Here is a 19,397-nt window from a genome sequence, read left to right as displayed (position 1 = left end):
GGTGGATCATGGTTCCGGTCCGTAGCTGTGCTGAGCCCTCACGACCCCGCGGGGCTCGGGTGTCCCGGGGCCGCCCCTCCGCAAAGCCGGGAGGCCGGAGTCGCGCCCGTCACCGCCCCGCCTCCTCTCCCGCGGCCTCAGTCCTCGGGGGCGTCGGCGTCCGGTCGTTCCCGTTGCACTGCCCGTGTCCCGCTTCGCAGAGCTCTGGGCTGGGTGAACGAATGGGTCGTCCTGGCCCATACTCGTGTTTCAGGTGACCTGAGAATTCCTCTCAAGGGGACAGGTAGATACAGGGAGAGGGGAACTGGTTCCTTGCTTCAGGAACTTCACCCGAGAGCGCAGAAATCCTTCCCGAGGCAGGAAAAACGGATTCCGTTCCAGATAGAGATATTTAAGATTTCATTGTGTAAAAATCTGTATTCACCGTGAACAGCGGGGCCACCTACGCACAAAAAGAAGTCTTTACCGCTTTTATTTCTTTTTTACTCTCAGCCAGTGGAAGATGAGAATTTGCCGTTTTTAAAAGACCCAAGTAAAATGACAGGAATTATGGGACATTTCCCTTTATGAGCAACAGTCTTCCCAACTTAGAGGTCTGGTTCCCTGTTAGGATGAAATACAGTAAAGTTACAGCCCAATGTGTATTCATTCTTAAATTTCCTCTCTCGACATGTTTGAGGATAAGAGCGTAGGCATCTTTCAAAAGGTGATGCTTGTGAAGAAAAAGGTGTGCTTTCTCAGCTGCCTAAATCCTGCCACCAAAGCCTTAATTTATAGGCATTTCTTGTTTTACCCACTTCATTCTGGACTGACATAAAGGATTTGATTCTTGCATGGGTACACATTTACATATCTGCTCTGCGCCAGGCACGGAGTTGGGTGCTAAACTGTTTCTGTAAAACTATCTTTTGACAAAAGGATTATATCAAAGAAAAGGAAGGTTCCAGTCTGTGTAGAACTAAAGAATTGGTTGCTTTGGCAGGGTGCAGTGGCCCACGCCTGTAATCCCAGCACTCTGAGAGGCTGAGGTAAGAGGATCGCCTGGGCTCAAGAGTTCAAGACCAACCTGAGCAACACAGGAAAACCCTGTCTCTACAAAAAACAAAAACTAGCCGGGAGCGGTGGCCTGCACCTTAGTCCCAGCTACTCAGGAGCCTGAGGTGGGAGGATCACTTGAGTCCACAAGGTTGAGGCTGCAGTGAGCCGTGATTGCACCACTGCACTCCAGCCTGTGTAACAGAGCAAGACCTTATCTCAGAAGAAAAAAAAAAAATTGGTTGCTTTTGTTGTTTGTTACTGTAATTTTCTTCTCAAAATACTTAGCTGTCAACATCTCACAATAAATTGTGTTACTGCTACACCAAAAGCCTAAGAAAATCCCATGAGCCACACCAACTCCCTGGAAAGAATCAAGGAACCTGAACAGGTTATCTAGCTCTAGAAATAAAATGACAGCTGGGACACAGGGATTACTATGAAAAATTGACATGAGGCCAGGTGCGGTGGCTCACGCCTGTAATCCCAACACTGAGAGGCCGAGGTGGGCAGATCATCCAAGGTCAGGGGTTTTAAGACCAGCTTGGTGAACATGGTGAAACCCCGTTATCTACTAAAAATACAAAAATTAGCCAGGCATGGTGGCGGGCACCTGTAGTCCCACCTCACTCAGGAGGCTGAGGCAGGAGAATCGCTTGAACCTGGGAGGTGGAGGTTGCAGTGAGCCAAAGTTGTGCCATTGTACTGCAGCCTGGGCAACAAGAGTGAAAGTATGTCTCAAAAAAAAAAAAAAAAATTGACATCACCTTCAGTCTTGTGTGAAAACTTTGCTCTTTTGAACCATACTTTAAAAATATGCAGTGGGCTGGGCACAGTGGCTCATGCTTGCAATCCTAGCGCTTTAACAGGCTGAGATGGGTGGATGACCTGAGGTCAGGAGTTCGAGACCAGCCTGGCCAACATAGTGAAATCCTATCTCTGCTAAAAATATAAAAATTAGCCGGGTAACGTGGTAATGCACACTTGTAATCCCAGCTACTTGGGAGGCTGAGGCAGGAGAATTGCTTGAACCCAGGGGATGGAGGTTGCAGTGAGCCGAGATTGCACCATTGCACTCCAGCCTGGGCGACAGAGTGAGACTCCATCTTAAAAAAAAAAAAAAAAGAAAAAAAATGGAGTGGAAAAATTGTCAGCCTCAGCCTCAGAACTTTCCTCTCTGGGTTCTTTCTGCAAAGAACATTTGCAAAGTACCAGACCTTCCACTGCCATCAAGTCAGATGAGCTTTAATTATTGTTTCTTATAAAGAAATAACAGTTCTTGGAAAGCTGGGACTTCGCATTCTCAACCCATTAAACACCTCTCTGAAAACACCATTCTGGCCAAGCGCGGTGGCTCACGCCTGTAATCCCAACACTTTGGGAGGGCGAAGTGGGTGGATCACGAGGTCAGGAGTTTGAGACCAGCCTGGCCAACATAGTGAAACCTCATCTGTACTAAAAATACAAAAAATTAGCCAGGCATGGTGGTGGACACCTGTAATCCCAGCTACTTGGGAGGCTGAGGCAGGAGAATTGCTTGAACCTGGTAGGCGGAGGTTGCAGTGGGCCGAGATCGCACCATTGCACTCCAGCCCGGGTGACAGTGTGAGACTGTCTCTAAATAAATAAATACACACCATTCTATAACATCCTCTGTGTTATAAGCATCATAAACACTACAAAGTAGAGTTCTTAAAACATCAGAAAACTCATTTGAATTCTGAAGAGTAAACATCACTGACTTTACTACACACCTCTAAAACCCTGGTACCTTTAATGTCCCTGATAGAGAAGGATCCTCCTCCCACAACTCCCTACCAACTCCTTCAGTCACTTGTGGTGGCAGCGAGGCTCAGGCAGCACTTTCTGAAGAAAGGGATGGCAATATCCCATATCCTACTAGATGGGACTAAAATTTGCTCTGATCATCCTAAAACAGTTGAGTGCCTCCTAAATAACCACTAGAAATAGCTCAGAACCACGCTAGGGGCAGCCTGGCCCCCAGGCAGCTTCCAGAGGGTTCTGGGCAGGAGTCTCACAATGTGGAAAAACAGCCTGCAAGTGATGAGATGTGGGAAGAGGGTGGGGGTTTAGGTTTTGGGTTTTTTCCTACTGTCTCAGCAGGGAACAAAAAATGAAAGGTTCTGCTCTCACCTCTAGCTATGCCCTCCTCTCTAACACAGACGTGAAATAAAACAATTGTAAGTATTTGACCTAGCCAAGTCTGTCTGAGGGGGGATAGACTGGAGCCTAAGAGAGGGAAGCAGCCAGTTGAGTGTCTGAGAAACACCCTGGGACCTGAGCAGCCCTGAGCAATAGACAGGGCTGGAGCCCCTCACATAGACCAGAGGTGGGGGCTGGGTCAGGAAACCCCTCCCGTAGACAGAGGTGGGAGCTGGCTAGCCATGGGATGTTTGGGGACTGCTGGCAGTGAGCCAGTCACATGTTGACAGCAGAGTCTTGCTACAGAGCCCAGACAGAAAGGAGGTCCCTGAGAACACCACCCTCCCTAGTCTAACCAGATGGGAGTAAGCTTCAGAGCCCTAGACCCACCCCCGGCAGGGCCTGCTTGTAAAAAGAACCCCAGAATGGCCAAGGCTAGACTTCTCTCCAGCTGTGGCAAGTGGGGTGCACAAATGGAAAAATGAGGAAATCAAGCATTTCTCACATTTAGCACACAGGAACAGTTCACAACATCCAAGTCAGGATAACTGTTTACTAACAAAGGTGCTTTAATTTGAAAAGCGTTTGAGGAAATACATTAATGAAATAGTCTGGCCGTTTGACTAACCAGTTCTACAAATTTCACATATCCGTCACATCCATCACTCAGATGAGCATGTGCCAAGTCAGAGGAAACAGAACACACACATCTACAAAAGTAGAAAGAGAAAACTCAGCCTTCAGAGGCTCACAAATTAAAAGTCCTTTAATAATATAAAACAGGTGAACACTGGAATGTTTTTTTCTAGGTCATGGAAAAAGTTATTTCCAAATCTATGTAATAAGCCTAAAATAATACAGCATCACTGTCTTCTGTTCTGGCATTTATCAAACCTGGACATGAGTTTTTAGAAGGTGAACTGGGGATGCTTGAGAATGTATTTTCTCCAAACAGATGGAGCTGAAAACTATGATTTTCCAAACCAAGTGGAGAAAAGCAGCAAGAAGCTGGTGCTTAGCTGGTCAGCACATGGGGATCCCCGGGATGGAAACAGCCTTGGCCGTTAGGAGCCTCGCCTGGAACGGGGCCCCCACAAAGCTCCTGAGCCTGGGCCACTTCACTCAGGCTCCTGTTCCCCATCTCCAGACTCGCAGCGGACAGAACTCCACTTTCTGAAGAAAGAAGAAGGTAACTGTATCACGTACTAACATCTTAAGGTTCTAAAATACTTTGCTTCTCACCGCAAGAAGTCCTAGAACAAGAGCCTACAGGCGGGGCCCTCAGAAATCCAACTGGCAATGTCCTGGAAGTGCAGATCCTGCCAAGGTAGGGATCTAAGCCCAGGGCCGTCAACAGCAGCTTGGTCCAAATGCTCTGAGCAACAGTTTTGGCTCTGTGGCTCTGTAGCCAGAGCCTTGTCTGAAGAGCCCTGGGCCCCCCAGGCTGCTAGAGAATCACACTCAGCATCAGTGGCCTCATCCTCTCCTTCGGCCCAATCAGACCATCACCAGCTGCATTCCTCAAACCATCTTTGAGGGTTCTGACCCCTTCTGCCAGGAGCTCCCATGGCACTTGCCCACCCTCCAAGGCCCAAAGCCACACCCTGAACCCCAGTGTGTCCAGACGCCTCTGGACACAATCAAACCCCCTCTCACAGGTGACAGGTCAGCTATAAGCCCTGACATTTGTGTCCAAGGCAGCATGGGGGAGAGAGCCTATGGGGGAGAGAGCCTCCTTTTCCTCCTTTTGACCTAGGAAGGCAGCCTGGGGACCTCGTTATTCCAAGCAAAGTCACACGGGGCGGAGGGATGCTGAGAAGTCTCACCTGGCTTGTTTACTTGACACACCTCTTCCCATGTGTAGTCAGCAAGATTCACAGGCTGTGTTACCCACGGGTCTGTCACCAGCTTCTCCAAGGTGGTGCGCTTCTCAGGGACTGGCTGCAGCAGCCCAGACACAAGGCTCATGAGTTCTAGGGACACAAAGAACACAGATGGTAAATCCAGATTGGGATGAAGTGGAGAACATCTCAGATTCCTGGGTGCCCACCACTCGCCGCAGAGCCTCTGACTGGGCAGGAGGCGGCCCAGGGACCTCTAGTGCAGGGTCCAGCTGTGCTTGGAGAGAAGCTGCAGGAAACACTCACTGCCTCTGACATGAAAGCTTGGAGTTCAAGATGCCATCTCACTCAACCAAAATCAGGCAGTGCAGAGGTTCCTAACTGGTCTGTTCTCAGGGGCTCTAGCTATGCAGAGCTGTGAATAACACGGGGTTAACATGACAGGTGAGGGGACGCCGGCACAAGCTGAGAGGAGCCCCCAGCCTTGCATCTGGCTGGATTCAGGCCCCAGTTCCTTTAACCATGTAGGCACCAACTCAACAGGGCCACTTGGAGCCTCACTGTCCTGACTGCAAGTGTGTTTCTCATAAGAGGGCCTCTAAGATCCAAAGGGGAACATTAAAAAAAACTAAATTATCGGCCAGGCGCAGCGGCTCACGCCTGTAATCCCAGCACTGTGGGAGGCTGAGGAGAGTGGATCACGAGGTCAGGAGATGGAGACCATCCTGGCTAACACAGTGAAACCCCGTCTCTACTAAAAATACAAAAAATTAGCCGGGCATGGTGGCGGGCGCCTGTAGTCCCAGCTACTCGGGAGGCTGAAGCAGGAGAATGGCATGAACCTGGGAGGTAGAGCTTGCAGTGAGCCAAAATCGCACCACTGCACTCCAGCCTAGGCGACAGAGAGGGAGACTCTGTCTCAAAAAAAAAAACAAAAAAAAAAAACAAAACAAAAAACCTAAATTATCAAGATGTTTTAAAGTCATATGCAAATTATTTGGTGAATAGAAAAGAAACAAATGAGACTATTGATATGGAGAGAGATACACTGAGGAATGAGGAAATGGGAAAAAAAAGTGGCTGGTCTCTAAGGACAGCGTCGTCTGTCTACCACTTGCGGCTCCTGCTCACCTTTGGACACCAGGTATGGCGGGTGTATGGCGGCCTCCACGGTCTCCTCCAGCTCACAGAAGGGGTTCTCCTCAAAGACCAGCGTGTACAGAGTGACTCCCAGAGACCACATCTCCAGCTCCGGCCCTCTGTAGCTGTGAGGAGGAGGAGGCATCAGGATGCCACAGCGCTCAGCACGGGCTTGCCAAGCCCGCCCGTGGGAAGCACCACGGCCCTTCCCGACTGGCGCACAGGCCAGGCAGCAGTTTCCCAGGAGGGTCACTCCACCCCTCCAACACGCCCTCCATTTCCATGCACTTCTGCCCCAGGCCAGCCACCAGGCCATGTGCCAGGAGTGGAGAGGCCCTCGGGCAGCTCCGAGGCTAATCAGGAACTTCCTTGTGGACACCAACCACAGGACGTGTCCACCAGAGGTGGGGGAGGGCTTCCTGGAGGAAGCAGAGTACACATCCATTGGCTTTGCTGAGGGCCACAGGAGCCGCAGGCCACTTCAGAACAGGGTCACGTGCCCTTCAGACGTGATCGGGCATGTTCAGCTTGGTGTGACCACTGACACACATGCCCTTTAGGAAGATCACTGTGGCGACAATGTGAAGGTGCTGCAGGACGAGACTGAACAGGCAGAAGTACCAAAGGATGAAAGCAAACAAGAAGGACGTGGTGAAGGCGGGTGTTCACACAATGGGCCAACTGGAGGAGCAAGCTTCAGGGAGAAGACACCCAAAGGACTATTGTTATTTCCTATCACCGTAAACATCCTCATCCACGCCACCATTTATTGGGTACCTAGAGATGCCAACGCTGTACCAGCATTTTACATGGCTTAACCCAAATCCTCACAACAACCTAGCAAGATAAATATTACCTTCATTTTACACAGAAGAAGAGCAAGGCTTGGTGAGGTGAAGGTACTGCCAAGCACACTCCGGAGCCAGGTCACCTGCACCCACGGCCCTGCCCCTGCACTGGCCAAGGCCATGCACCTCTGGGTCCGCAGCTGGGGGTCTGTCCCCAGAAGAGGTCTGGGAAGCAGCAGCCTCTTCCCAGAACTGGAATTAGACAAGGGAGCCAGAGAAACCACAGCAGTGAAGAGTGGCACGGACAGAGCCCTGGGCTGGACTCAGAGATGAGGGGCTGGGCGGGGAGGGCAGGGCTCAAGACGGCAGATCACAGAGGCCAGAGCAGCAGCGTGGGTAAGAGTCAGGCCACCAGGTTGAGTCAGGGGGGTGGTGGGGTCACTAGCACAGACCACAGGGAAACTGAGGGGATGGATGAGAGCTGTAGGGGCTACAGCAAGAAAATCAGATTCGGCAGTTTTTGTTTTTGTGTTGTTTCTGTTTTTTAGATTTCGAGACTTTTAGAAGACGAAGAGAAATATCCAATAGACTAGAACAGAGGTCGGCAAACTTTTCCTGTAAAGGGTCAAATAGTAAATATTTCAGGTTTTGGGCCACATGGTCCCCGTTGCAACTCAACTCTGTCATGTAGGACAAAGGCAGCTACAGACAACACATAAGCAAATGAGCACAGCTCCATCCCAATAAAACTTTATTTATAGAAACAAGAGGCAGGGGATGTTTGCAAACACGTTTGTAGCAGCATCACGAACAACATAAAGATGCAAGCAAAGGTAGAAGCAACCCAAATGTCCACTGACAGATGACTGAGTAAGTACAGCACATCCAGAAAACGCAATCAAATTCAGCCTCGAAAAGGAAGATGCTGGCACAGGCCACAACATGGATCGACCTTGAGGACTTTATGCTAAGTGAAATAAGCCAGTCGCCAAAAGGCAAATGCTGTATGATTCCACACATAGCCGGTCCCTAGAGTAGTCAGATTCATAGAGAAGAAAGCAGAATGGCGGCTGCCAGGGCCTGAGGAAGGGGGATGGGGACTTAAGCCACAGTCTGCTGACCGTGGAGTAGACGGAGATGAAGATGACAAGACAGAAGCCAGGTCCCTGAGGATGGGATTGAGAATCAGAACTCAGAAACCCTTTCACCCAGGGAGATGGGGAGAGGACGCTGGAGGGAGGAAGGAGCTCCCGAGAAGAGGCCTGCAGCCCAGCAGGCCCAGGAGCAGCACACCGCTCACAGCCAGAAAGGAGGGGCCAGGAGGCAGGGCAGAGCCCTGGCAGGGCAGGTGCTCAGGAAGAGGGTGGGAGCCACAGCTCTGGGAGGCAAGGGCAAGGTGGCCAAGCAGCACTGAGCTCTCACCCAGGCTGGATCCCCCCCACACCCTCCCCAAGCTTCATGGCCTGGGTGCAGGAAGGGGTGACAAGCCATGCAGCAGGCATCATGGGTCAGTGGACAGGGGACAGGCAGTTCCCTCCCGCACAGAGGACACGATAGCCACTGCAAGGGAGGCAGAGCCCACCAGCGCCTACCAGGCTCCAGGGCAACCAAACTAGATCTGAAGGGAAACTCCAAGTCACTTCATAGACTAACTCCCTTCAATATTTCATGCCGTTTGGTGGCTCTGAAGATGCATGGAGGTTCTAGCAGGGAAGAGCCCATTTACACTTCCTCCACACTCTGCACACAGGGCATCCAGGCCCAGAAGAGCTCAATGCTGCCTGGCGTGGAGAGGCTGGCGCAGGCCAAGGCTGCTGGGCTCTGAGGACTCAGGGTGCGCAGCCTGGAACCTGCACCTCCTGACTGATGAAACATGGCCTAAGCAGACACCGGATCCAGGGCCCAGGCCGCTCCTGTCAGGCGCTGAGGCTCTCCCGAGAGCCCGAGGCATGGCATGGAGCTCGCGTGGCAACTGCAAGCAAACGCTCTGACCTCAGGCCACCAGGTCAGGTGCAGCTCCAAGCAGGTCTGTGAGGGACCCTGTGCGCCTGTCCTGTGAGGGCATCATCAGCTTCCCTCCTAGAGAACCGCATGGAGCAGATATGGGCAGTGCAGCAGAGCGCTGCAGCAGCAGGCGGGAGGGTCCAAGCAGTGCCGTGAACATCCGACCCTCGTGCCATGAACATCCGACCCTCCAGCCATGAACTCACCTAGAGAAGCATTCCAACCACACCGCGTTCCAACCACGCCACCGCGTGCCAACTACGCCACCACGTTCCAACCACACCGCATTCCAACCACACCGCGTTCCAAACACACCACGTTCCAACCACACCACCGCGTCCCAACCACGCCTCTCTAAAATACGTGGAGGTGCTAGCAGAAAATACCAGTTGTCTGTTTCTGATTTAATAAAGTCTATTTCACACATAAAGACACACTTGGTTTACATGCAGATGAGACAGTGATCAGGCATGTGCAGCAGAAAGCACCGTCAGCAGACAGTCTCCACTCGGGCCCTACAAATGAACAACAATCTTCCTTTCCGTCTTGCTTTCCTCTCTTAAGTTCCCCAAGAGGAGGCCCTGCCCGGGTCAGCCCCCAGCTCACAGGCTCCCCTGACTGCAGAGCTGCAAACTCAGCCACACACCCCAGGACACCGCTTCTCCCCACAGCAGAGCAGAGGCTCAGCTGGCCCACTCCAGCAACGTGGGATCTGGCTGGGCAGCGACAGCCCCTCCAGCCAGGGGCTCCGCCTTCAGCACGAACCCTCTGCCTCGGGACTTTATCCAGTGCCTGATTCCTTGTACGGTCAGCCCCGCGGTATTTTATTGAAATAGATATTATTCCTGTCATCAAAATAAATAAACCCAACTAAAAAGCATCCTCTTCACTTATTTGAAGAGTGCCATTTTGGGGGACTCTTCAATATTTTTCTTGGCTTTTTATTAGATGGAACTCCAAACAAATAAAAGCTGAGAAAATAAAATGATTAACTCCTAAATCCATCGCCCAGTGCCTTTGCCCAATATGACCTTGCCTGCCTACCCACTTACTTTTCAGCACATCACCCTGATCACTCAACGCTCTCATCACAGAGGCGCGAAGGAAGCCATTTTCCCACCCAAAATCAAGCCGGCCTCAGGGTCCTGACAGACGACGTGAGGAGAGGCTGCACCGCAGCAGCATACGTACGGATTCCCCATGAGAACTTCCGGTGCACAGTACTCGATGGTTCCACAAAAAGTATAAAATAATTTTCCCCTTTCCAAGTAGGCGGCCGAGCCAAAGTCTATCAGCTTGATTGTGAAGTCCTCGGCGATCACAATGTTCTCGTCCTTGATGTCGCGGTGAATGATGTCCTTCAAACGTAGGTATCCCACCGCTGACACTAGCTGGAATCAGGAGGCCAGAGGGGGCTTTTTAAAAAAGCAATTCAACTAAAATATGCCTTTAAAATAAACTGGAACCAAAAAAGAAAAAAAAAGAAAAAGAAAAAATAAACCTCCGACTCATAATGAACTGGGGACAGGAAAGATTTTTGAAAGCAAACAGGAAACAAAGCCTCTCCAGGAGGCGTGCTCACCGGGGCGGCCACGTTAGCCAGCAAGGTAGCAACATCGATACGAGACTCGTGAGTTCTGTATGCTGCTGAGAAAACCTTCCCAGCAGACGTGTGCCGCACAACGCACACCATGCCTATTTCAGGAGGAAAGACAGACAGGCCACAAAGCCACAGCTCAAAGACACTCATGGCAGGCAAGTGAATGGGTGCAGGTTTGGTGGTAAGTGGGAAGTGCCTGAGAGAAAGCACCAAGTCGACAACCTCAGCTCACAGGGAGGGAAAGTGACTTGCCCCGAGTTCAGGCAGTGATCTGGGGCAGAGCTGGGAGCACAGCCTCAGTGGTGTCTCAGAGAGCAGCATGGCATATCAGCCATCCCTGCCCCAAATGTGTGGCTGCTCAATGATGCAGACTTAGAGCGGGTACACTGGAAATGGGCTTCGTTCCCGCGAAGGTGCCGCTGCAGCATACCACTGCCTGCCCACTCTGCCTCTCCAATAACGGAGGCTAGCAAAATCGGCCTTTCAGTTTAGTTCAAGTAGGATGAGTTAAACGTCTGACTGGCACTGTACCAATCAACTTAGTGATTTCATGGATGTATCATGTTGATCTTTTGAGACAATTTTATATTTACAAATGAGTATCTTTCAAATCAGAAGCAATAGTTAATCACAGGTTAACTAAACCCAATTAATTAACTTACATTTAATAAACATATGTATATTTATACACATATACACAAATGTATACATACCTGCATATTTATAAACACATGCCTGCATATTTATATATACATACATATTTAGATACATACATGTGCACATATATACACAGCTGCATATACACGTGTGCATACCTACACATACAACATATACTTGTACACACATAAATACACATATACAAGCATGCATGCATACATACTTACATATATATGTAGATATATACAAATCAGTCAGGATCCAGTCAGGAGACACAAACCACACATGAACTTGAACATGGAAAGTTTCATTAAGATTTATTAACTAGTACTGAGAGATTAACCACAAAGGGACAAAGAGCAACTTGAAGAAAGCTGCTCTTCCTGCAGATGCCTCCATGCCCTGGACCGGCTGCGCTGCCCTGGAGCTGCCTGAACCAAGCCAGGGCTGATCCCAGGCCCAGCTCCCCTGCCCCGCTGCTGAGCAGGCCCTGATGAACCTGGAGCTGACAGGCAATGCCCTGAGAACGGGCATGATTCCTACATACACTGATGTATGATCATATACTTTATAAAATTGTGAATCTATTATTTATATATAATAACATTTATGTCTATATATTTACAAAAGGGGTAGAGATTCTTTTGGCAAAAACGTTAGGGTATAGAACACCATAATTATGTGTCTCACTAGTCCCAGAATAAACAACTGTCAGAAAGGAGCTTTTAACAAGTGACCCTCAACGTTACCTCATACAGATACTCTATTTGCTGTAAAGTTTCAGAAACAAGTCCTTGACACAAATTAAAGGGAGGAGGTCATCTTCCAACACAGGAAGAGGGAGAGAGGTGACCTTTTTTTGGCAGAACCATAATATCTGAAACTTACAAGTAGGAGCCTGAGAAACTAAACTTCAGAAACCCAACAACCCCTGACAGTGTGTAGCTTTGAGGAAGAAATGTTGATTCACGGAAGCCGTCATTAGACATTGAATCGTCCCCAGCAAACAATCCAAGAGCAAATGTGAGTTGTCTACACAGCTCTTTGCTGGTATTTCTCCAATTCTTTCAGGGGAGCTGGGAGCAGAACAGGATGGAACCACCACCTTCTCCTTAAAACCCAACCCGCGTTACCGTTTCTTCCTCCTCTCCCTCTGCTACGATGCCTTCCTATTTTGATCATCACGCTCCCATTCCGACAAAATAATGGGCAAAATTCAGTACGTAATTAGACACAAAACAGATCAAGACAAATACTTACTGTAAAATGAGAATGTCAGGATCTCAATTTTGCTGGTTAATTAACTGAACAGCCACCATTTAGTGAGAACTTACAGCCTGCAGGCCGCTGTGCCACACACATGCCTTTGAGACACTCTCTGACTGCATCCCAACCCTTTTGGTTAATTTTTGTGATTGTTGTGGATATTTTATGTATGTAAATAAACCTTCACCATTACACATACTTTCCCAATCATTCCAGGACTGTATCTGGCCTCATCCTCACTTTCTCTACTTCAATCATAGAATTTCTCATCCCAATCTCACTTTCTCTACTTCAATCATAGAATTTTCTACTCAAAATATATATCGTACTCCATGAAATCCCCATACAGAAGGCTAAATCCACCTCAGAGAGAGAACAGAGTATGGATCACTGATCTTTGCAGCCACCAGACCCAGGCACCCAGGCCTGCGTTCACCCCAACACGGCTCTGGCCTGCTCTCACTTGTCGGAAGATGTAGCTCGCCAGGGGCTCATCCAGCTTGGGGTGGCGGTCGATGAAAGCGAAGAGGTCTAGGCCGGAGCCGTGCTTCTCCATCACGAGCTGGAAGAACCCTTGGTTTTCAAATACATCCAATACCTAGGAAGAGACAAAGCCAAGTCCAACTCTACCAAAACATCTTCAAGCCAACAAATTTAACACGTTTGACATGAGTCAAGTTAGGGTATCTCTAAAGAGGAAATCGTCATCTACCTTGATGATATTGGCATGCTGCACCCTGGACAGAATTGCAATCTCTAAAGTAACTTTTCCAAGTTTGGGATCCTCAATCCAACAATCCTCCAAGACCTTCTCCTTCTTAATAAACTTCACCACCACCTGTGAGGAAGACAGAGGGTGGAAATGGCTGGAGCCGGTCCTCAAGCATCCCATTACACCAGAGGCACCATCAGTCCATGTGGCAGACACATCCTCTGCATTTGCCTCCCCTAAGTCTCAGGGACATGAAAGAAGAAACACAGTCGTAAACCCCTGCAGCACAAGGAAGCAGAGAAGGGGGTCAGCAGCTGACCAGAAACGCAGCGTCATTCCTGCCCATCCTGTAAGGTGGACAGATGAGTGTGATGGAGAAGCCAGGTGGAGCTGAGGGAGCCATAACCTGGGCTGGAGAGAGGGCCCCAGAGGCCTCAGGGCAGATGCCCCAGAGAACATCCACGTCACTTCTCAACCAAGGACTGGAAGCCCTGGCCAAGAAATGAACTAAGAAGCCAGAAAACTAGAAAATATAAAGAAAAGCTATCTCTCTTAGATATATTTTCAACATTGACTCTGAGATTAATCAGAGTTGAGCAAGACTGACAGACATAAGGTGCTACAACAGTCAATGATAGTCAAAGTGTAACAGAAAAAGATACATTCACAAAAGAAACACTGTGAGTCACTGAAAATCCTGTCACGGGACACAACACCTGTTGCTACGTGGGTGTCGGGTGTCGGCACACAGCTGAAGGAGCGACGGGCAACCCAGTGGGTGCCGACCACAGGATGGGCCTGTCAGGTGTCAGCAAGAGATGCTGAGAGAGATCACTCACCAGGGAACGATGAGTGCCAAGGAGGAGAAAAAGCTGGGGCAGGCAGTGCCGCGGGGGTGCGGCCCCTGTGAGGTGGGTGGGAGAGGGAGCGAGTCCTGGGAAGGCAGCTTCTGAGCGCCTCGGGGAAGGTCCTTCAGGCAGAGGGCAGCGGGAGCACGGGGCTGCAGCAGAGCGCACCTGAGCTGTGTGAGGAGGTGTGAGGGAGGCAGGGGGTGGGCAGGCAGCGTAAGGGAGCATCAGGAGGGCGTCGGGGCCAGGGCAGGAGCAAAAAGAACCATCAGAGCCCGGGTAACATCCAGGCATCTCACAGTCATCAGGAGAGAAGGGGGCGGCTTGGGTGCCAGCCTGTGAGAGATGAAAGGAGACAAATTCTGAAGACCCTTTGACGGGAGGGCCACCATGGCCCAAAAGGCCAGAGACAAGACTGAGGGAAAGCAAGACGACGAGGGGAAGCAGGGCTGTGGTCCTGAGGGGCAGAAGTAGTGCCTGCTGAGATGCGGCAGAGCGCCAGGAGTCTCTGGGAGGGCTGGGGCCCTGACACTCTAAGTGAAGAGGCCTGCGGCCTGTCCAGCTGCAGGGCCAAGGAGACAAGAGGGCAGGCTCCTCCAGGCGTGCCCATGCACATCTAAAATGAGTGTCAGGAGGAGGGAGAAGGAAAGAATTAACGGAATCTAAGAATAGAATCCTCTTAAAATAAAGGAAGCATTAAATATTCAAATCAAAGTCTTACCACGTATCAAGCAAGAATAAAGAAAACACACACAAACATACACCCCTAAAGACATCCTGGTGAAAATTTTGAAGGACAAAGACTTTAAATCAAGAAAGAAAAAAAAAATCAGGTTGCTGTTAGCAAAATTCACTTCAAAATAATGCTAGATTACAACAGATACAGGTCTAAAACGTTCTGAGAGGGAAAGAGAAATAAACACATTTTAATATGTACAAGGACTGAAAATGTAATACCCACGACTCCTTCCTGGAAAAACCGGCAGCGAATATATTCTAGCAAATGGAAAACCTGGGAAAAAGAAGAAACGAGACATAAAAATAACGGAGACTAAACAAAAGAACAAGAGACTTGTACACACTGAAATCACAAAACACTATTGAAAGAAACTAAAGATCTAAATGAATAGAAAACTGTCCACGTTCACAGATCAGGAGACTTAATATTGTTAAGATGACAATACTCTGCAAAGTGAGCTACAGATTCAATGTGATTCCTACGAGAATCTCAGCAGGCTTTTGTGCAAAACTGACAAGCTGATCCTAAAATCCTTTTGGAAATGCAAAATGGCCAAAACACTCTCAGGCTGAGGCCCAAACTGTCTTTTCTCTCGGAGGGTGGGGAGGAAGGGAAGTAGGGACAGCAGAGGCCTGGGCTGGGGTGTCCTGTGCATGCCACCCCACTTCCGCCCTACCCCTGGGGCATTGGCCTTGGCTGGCTAATTGGGCACCGTGTGCCCGCCCTCCACGGGCCTCCTCTACACCAATGAGGCCTCATCTGTGCTCTCGCTGGGCACGTGGCTTCATGTCAGTAAGCAAGATGCTTGTTTTTTTTTTTTTTTTTTTTAAGACAGAGTCTTACGGTGGCACAATCTCAGCTCACTGCAAGCTCTGCCTCCCGGGTTCATGCCATTCCCCTTCCTCAGCCTCTCAAGTAACTGGGACTACAGGCACACACCACCACGCCCAGCTAACTTTTAAATTATTTTGTAGAGATGAGGTCTCACTCCGTTGCACAGGCTAGTCTTGAATTCCAGGGCTCAAGCAATTCTCCCGCTTCAGCCTCCCAAAGTATTGGGATTATAGGCATGAGCCACCACTCCTGGCCACAAATTCATTTTTATGAGGGCAGCATGATGCTTATACTAAAATTAGACAAAGACGTTGCTAGAAAACTACAAACCAATATTCCTCATAAATGTAGATGCAAAAATGCTTAACAAGATATTAGCAAACTGAATACAGCAATATAGAAAAAGGGCAGTAACACCTTATGAGCAATCCCAAGAATGCAGGGTTGAGTCGACATTCATAACTCAATCATTATAATTTATCATGTCAACATAAATAAAAAATGTATCATCTCAATACAGAAAAAAGCGCTTGACAAAAGCCAACATCCATTCCTAATAAATATTCTCAGCAAACAAGGAATAGAAGAGAGCTTCCTCAGCTGATAAAGGGCATCTACAGAAAACCCACTGTTAACCTCACCATTAAGAGAAGAGTGAAAGGCTTAAGGCTTTCTTTCTAAGATTGGGAACAAAGCGAGGCTGTCCATTCTCACCACTCCTAGCTCATATTTTACTGGAAGTCTTGGCCAGTGCAATAAGGCAATCAATCAACCAACCAATCAATGGCATAGAGATTAGAAAGGAGGTGATAAACTCCTCATTTACAGATAATACAACTGTCTATGTAGAAAATCCCAAAGAATCTACCAAAAAAAGTTTAGCAAGTTTGCAGGACACAAAGTCAACACAGAAAATAGATCGTATTTTTATATACTCGCAATGACGAACTGGAAATTAAAATTGAAAATCAATACCACTTACAACAGCATCCAAAATATGACACACTTAGGGATAAACCTAACAAAATATGTTGGATTCATATGCTGAAAACTGCAGTCCATTGATGAGAAAATTCAAACACGACCTAAGTAAATGGCACGGAAGATTCGATCAATGTGTGACTTCTCCCTGAATAGCTGGGACAATACAAATCCAAATAAAATCCCAGCAGGCATTATTAACAAAATCAATCGGCTGGGCACGCGGTGGCTCACGCCTGTAATCCCAGCACTTTGGGAGGCCGAGGCGGGTGGATCATGAGGTCAGGAGGTCAAGACCATCCTGGCTAACACGGTGAAACCCCGTCTCTACTAAAAAATACAAAAAAATAGCCGGGCGTGGTGGCGGGCGCCTATAGTCCCAGCTACTCAGGAGGCTGAGGCAGAAGAATGGCATGAATCTGGGAGGTGGAGCTTGCGGTGAGCCGAGATCACGCCACTGTACTCCAGCCTGGGCAACAAAGCAAGAATTCATCTCAAAAAAAAAAAAAAAAAAAAAATCAACCATGGTTGACACCTGTAATCCCATCACTTTGAAACACAAAGGTGAAAGGATCATTTGAGGCCAGGAGTTCAAGACCAGCCTGAGCAACACAGCAAGACCTCATCTCTACAAAAATTAAGAAATTAGCTGGGCGTGGTGGTGTACACCTGTGGTGCCAGCTACTTGGGAGGCTGCCAGCTACTGGGCATCGCTTGGGCGCAGGTGGTGGAGGCTGCAGTGAACCATGATCGCACCACTGCATTCCAGCCTGGGTGACAGGGCAAGGCCCTGTCTTCTCCAAAACTAATTAATTAATTAAATCAACAAGCTGATTCTAAAATTTACATGAACAAGCAAAGGACTTAGGATATTCAAAGCAGTCTTGAAAACGGATGGAGTTTCAAGATTCACTATGAAGCTGCAGTCATTGGCAGGTGCATCGACACAGACTGGTGAACTGAACAGACCCACACACATATGGTCAATTGATTTCTGCCAAGGCTACCAAGATCATCTAACGGAGAAAGGATTCTTTTCAACAACTGGTGCCAAACTAGTAGAAATTCACGTGTACAAGGTAAGCCTCAGCCATGGCTTGCACCACACACCAAACCAACTCCTACTGCCTCACAGACCTCAATGTACAACCGAGGGCTATAAAACTTGTAGGAGGAAACAGAAAATCTTTGTGACTTTGGGTTATATAGGATACCAAAAGCATTATCCATAACAGAAAAATTGATAAACTGGACTTCATCGAAATTAAAAACCTCTGCTCTCCAAAAGGCACTGCTAAGAGAATGAAAAGACAAGCTACAGACTGGGTGAAATTCCCTATCAGATAAAGGAATAGTAACTAGAAATTATAAAGAACTCTTAAAATTCAATATTGTTTAAAAATCCTTTTTTTTTTTTTTTTTTTGAGATGAAGTCTCTCCCTGTTGCCCAGGCTGGAGTGCAATGGCACGATCCCGAATTACTGCAACCCCTACCTCCCAGGTTCAAGTGATTCTCCTGCCTCAGCCTCCTGAGTAGCTGGGATTACAGGTGCGTGCCACCATGCCCAGCTAATTTTTAGTATCTTTAGTAGAGACAGGGTTTCACTATGTTGGCCAGGCTGGTGTCGAACTCCTGAGCTCATGATCCTCCCGCTTTGGCCTCCCAAAGTGCTGGGATTACAGGCGTGAGTCACTGCACCTGGCCTCAAAAACCCAATTTTTAAAAGCTGGCAAAGGTTTGAAAAGATTTCATCAAAGAAAATATGCAGATGGTGAACAAGCACACAAAAAGATACACAACATCATTGGAGCTCACATCATTAGAGCATTACATAAATAGATAGAATGTCCAGAAATAGGCAAGCCTGATTATGTTAAAAGCCAAGAGAGTGGGTACCCTGGGGTCTGTGCCCAGAAGGGCTCCTGAGATGCTGGGGAAATTCTGCATCTTGATCTGGGTGTTGGTGGTGTGTGTGTCCAGTTGCTGAAAGTCCCTAACAATGTACACTTATGATTTGTGCATCCTGCATTTAAGTATTTGCCTAAATAACTCAGAGCATTAGCTGGAAAACAATAGGTGTCTCATATTCTACATATTCAAGTGTTCTGCCATTTTCTCTCACATGTCATAAGCTTTATATGTCTCAGGCCTGCTCTCTTTCTCTTAATAACTACTGGGATATTAATGGTTAACCCTGAAATAGCATGTCATCCTAAACGCTGGGGGAAAAAACTCAGAAAGATTTCTAAAAATTCTCTTTTCCTCTACAGCTGGGAAGAAAAAAGAAAGTCATTTTTATTCACCACAAAGCTTTTTGTTGTTGTTTTTGGCTTTTTTTTTCTTGGAGATAGGGTCTTGCTCTGTTGCCCAGGCTGAAGTGCAACAGCATGATCTCGGCTCACTGCAGCCTCAACCTCCTGGGATGAAGTGATTCTTCTGCATCAGACTAATTTTTTAACGTTTTGTAGAGACGAGGTCTTACTATGTTGCCCAGGCTGGTCTCAAACTCCTGGGCCAAGAAATCCTCTGGCCTCGGCCTCCTGAAGTGCTAGGATTACAAGAGTGAGCCACTGCATCCCACCCATAAAGCTAGTTCTAATAAACTGTACAGGATCAACCTCCCAACACCCTGGCTTCTCCCACCCTGCCCAGCACAGTGACGGCAGGGGACGTATGCCCATCTCTGCTCTCCATCACCAGGTAACCACCAGCACAGTGACGGCAGGGGACGTGTGCCCATCTCTGCTCTCCGTCACCAGCTAACCACCAGCACAGTGACGGCAGGGGA

The 19,397-nt window shown here is 48.4% G+C and overlaps 1 protein-coding gene across 1 annotated transcript in view; it reads right to left on the bottom strand.

Annotated features, from left to right (window-relative positions):
- Positions 1-3,743: 3,743 nt before the first annotated feature.
- The window catches only part of PASK (PAS domain containing serine/threonine kinase), a 48,284-nt gene continuing 32,630 nt past the window's right edge, over positions 3,744-19,397 (bottom strand). The window contains exons 13-18 of the mRNA XM_011996381.1: positions 13,207-13,332; positions 12,958-13,092; positions 10,163-10,362; positions 6,171-6,304; positions 5,025-5,171; positions 3,744-4,371 (exon numbers count right to left, since the gene is read on the bottom strand). Coding sequence (XP_011851771.1) covers positions 4,214-4,371; positions 5,025-5,171; positions 6,171-6,304; positions 10,163-10,362; positions 12,958-13,092; positions 13,207-13,332 — 900 coding nt within the window. The 3' untranslated portion in view covers positions 3,744-4,213. The remainder of the gene's footprint in view (positions 4,372-5,024; positions 5,172-6,170; positions 6,305-10,162; positions 10,363-12,957; positions 13,093-13,206; positions 13,333-19,397) is intronic.

Source organism: Mandrillus leucophaeus, unplaced genomic scaffold (assembly GCF_000951045.1).
Source record: "Mandrillus leucophaeus isolate KB7577 unplaced genomic scaffold, Mleu.le_1.0 Scaffold510, whole genome shotgun sequence".
NCBI classification, from domain to species: domain Eukaryota; kingdom Metazoa; phylum Chordata; class Mammalia; order Primates; family Cercopithecidae; genus Mandrillus; species Mandrillus leucophaeus.
The sequence above is the reverse complement of the archived record's forward strand: the minus strand, read 5'-3'. Positions and strand labels throughout refer to the sequence as shown.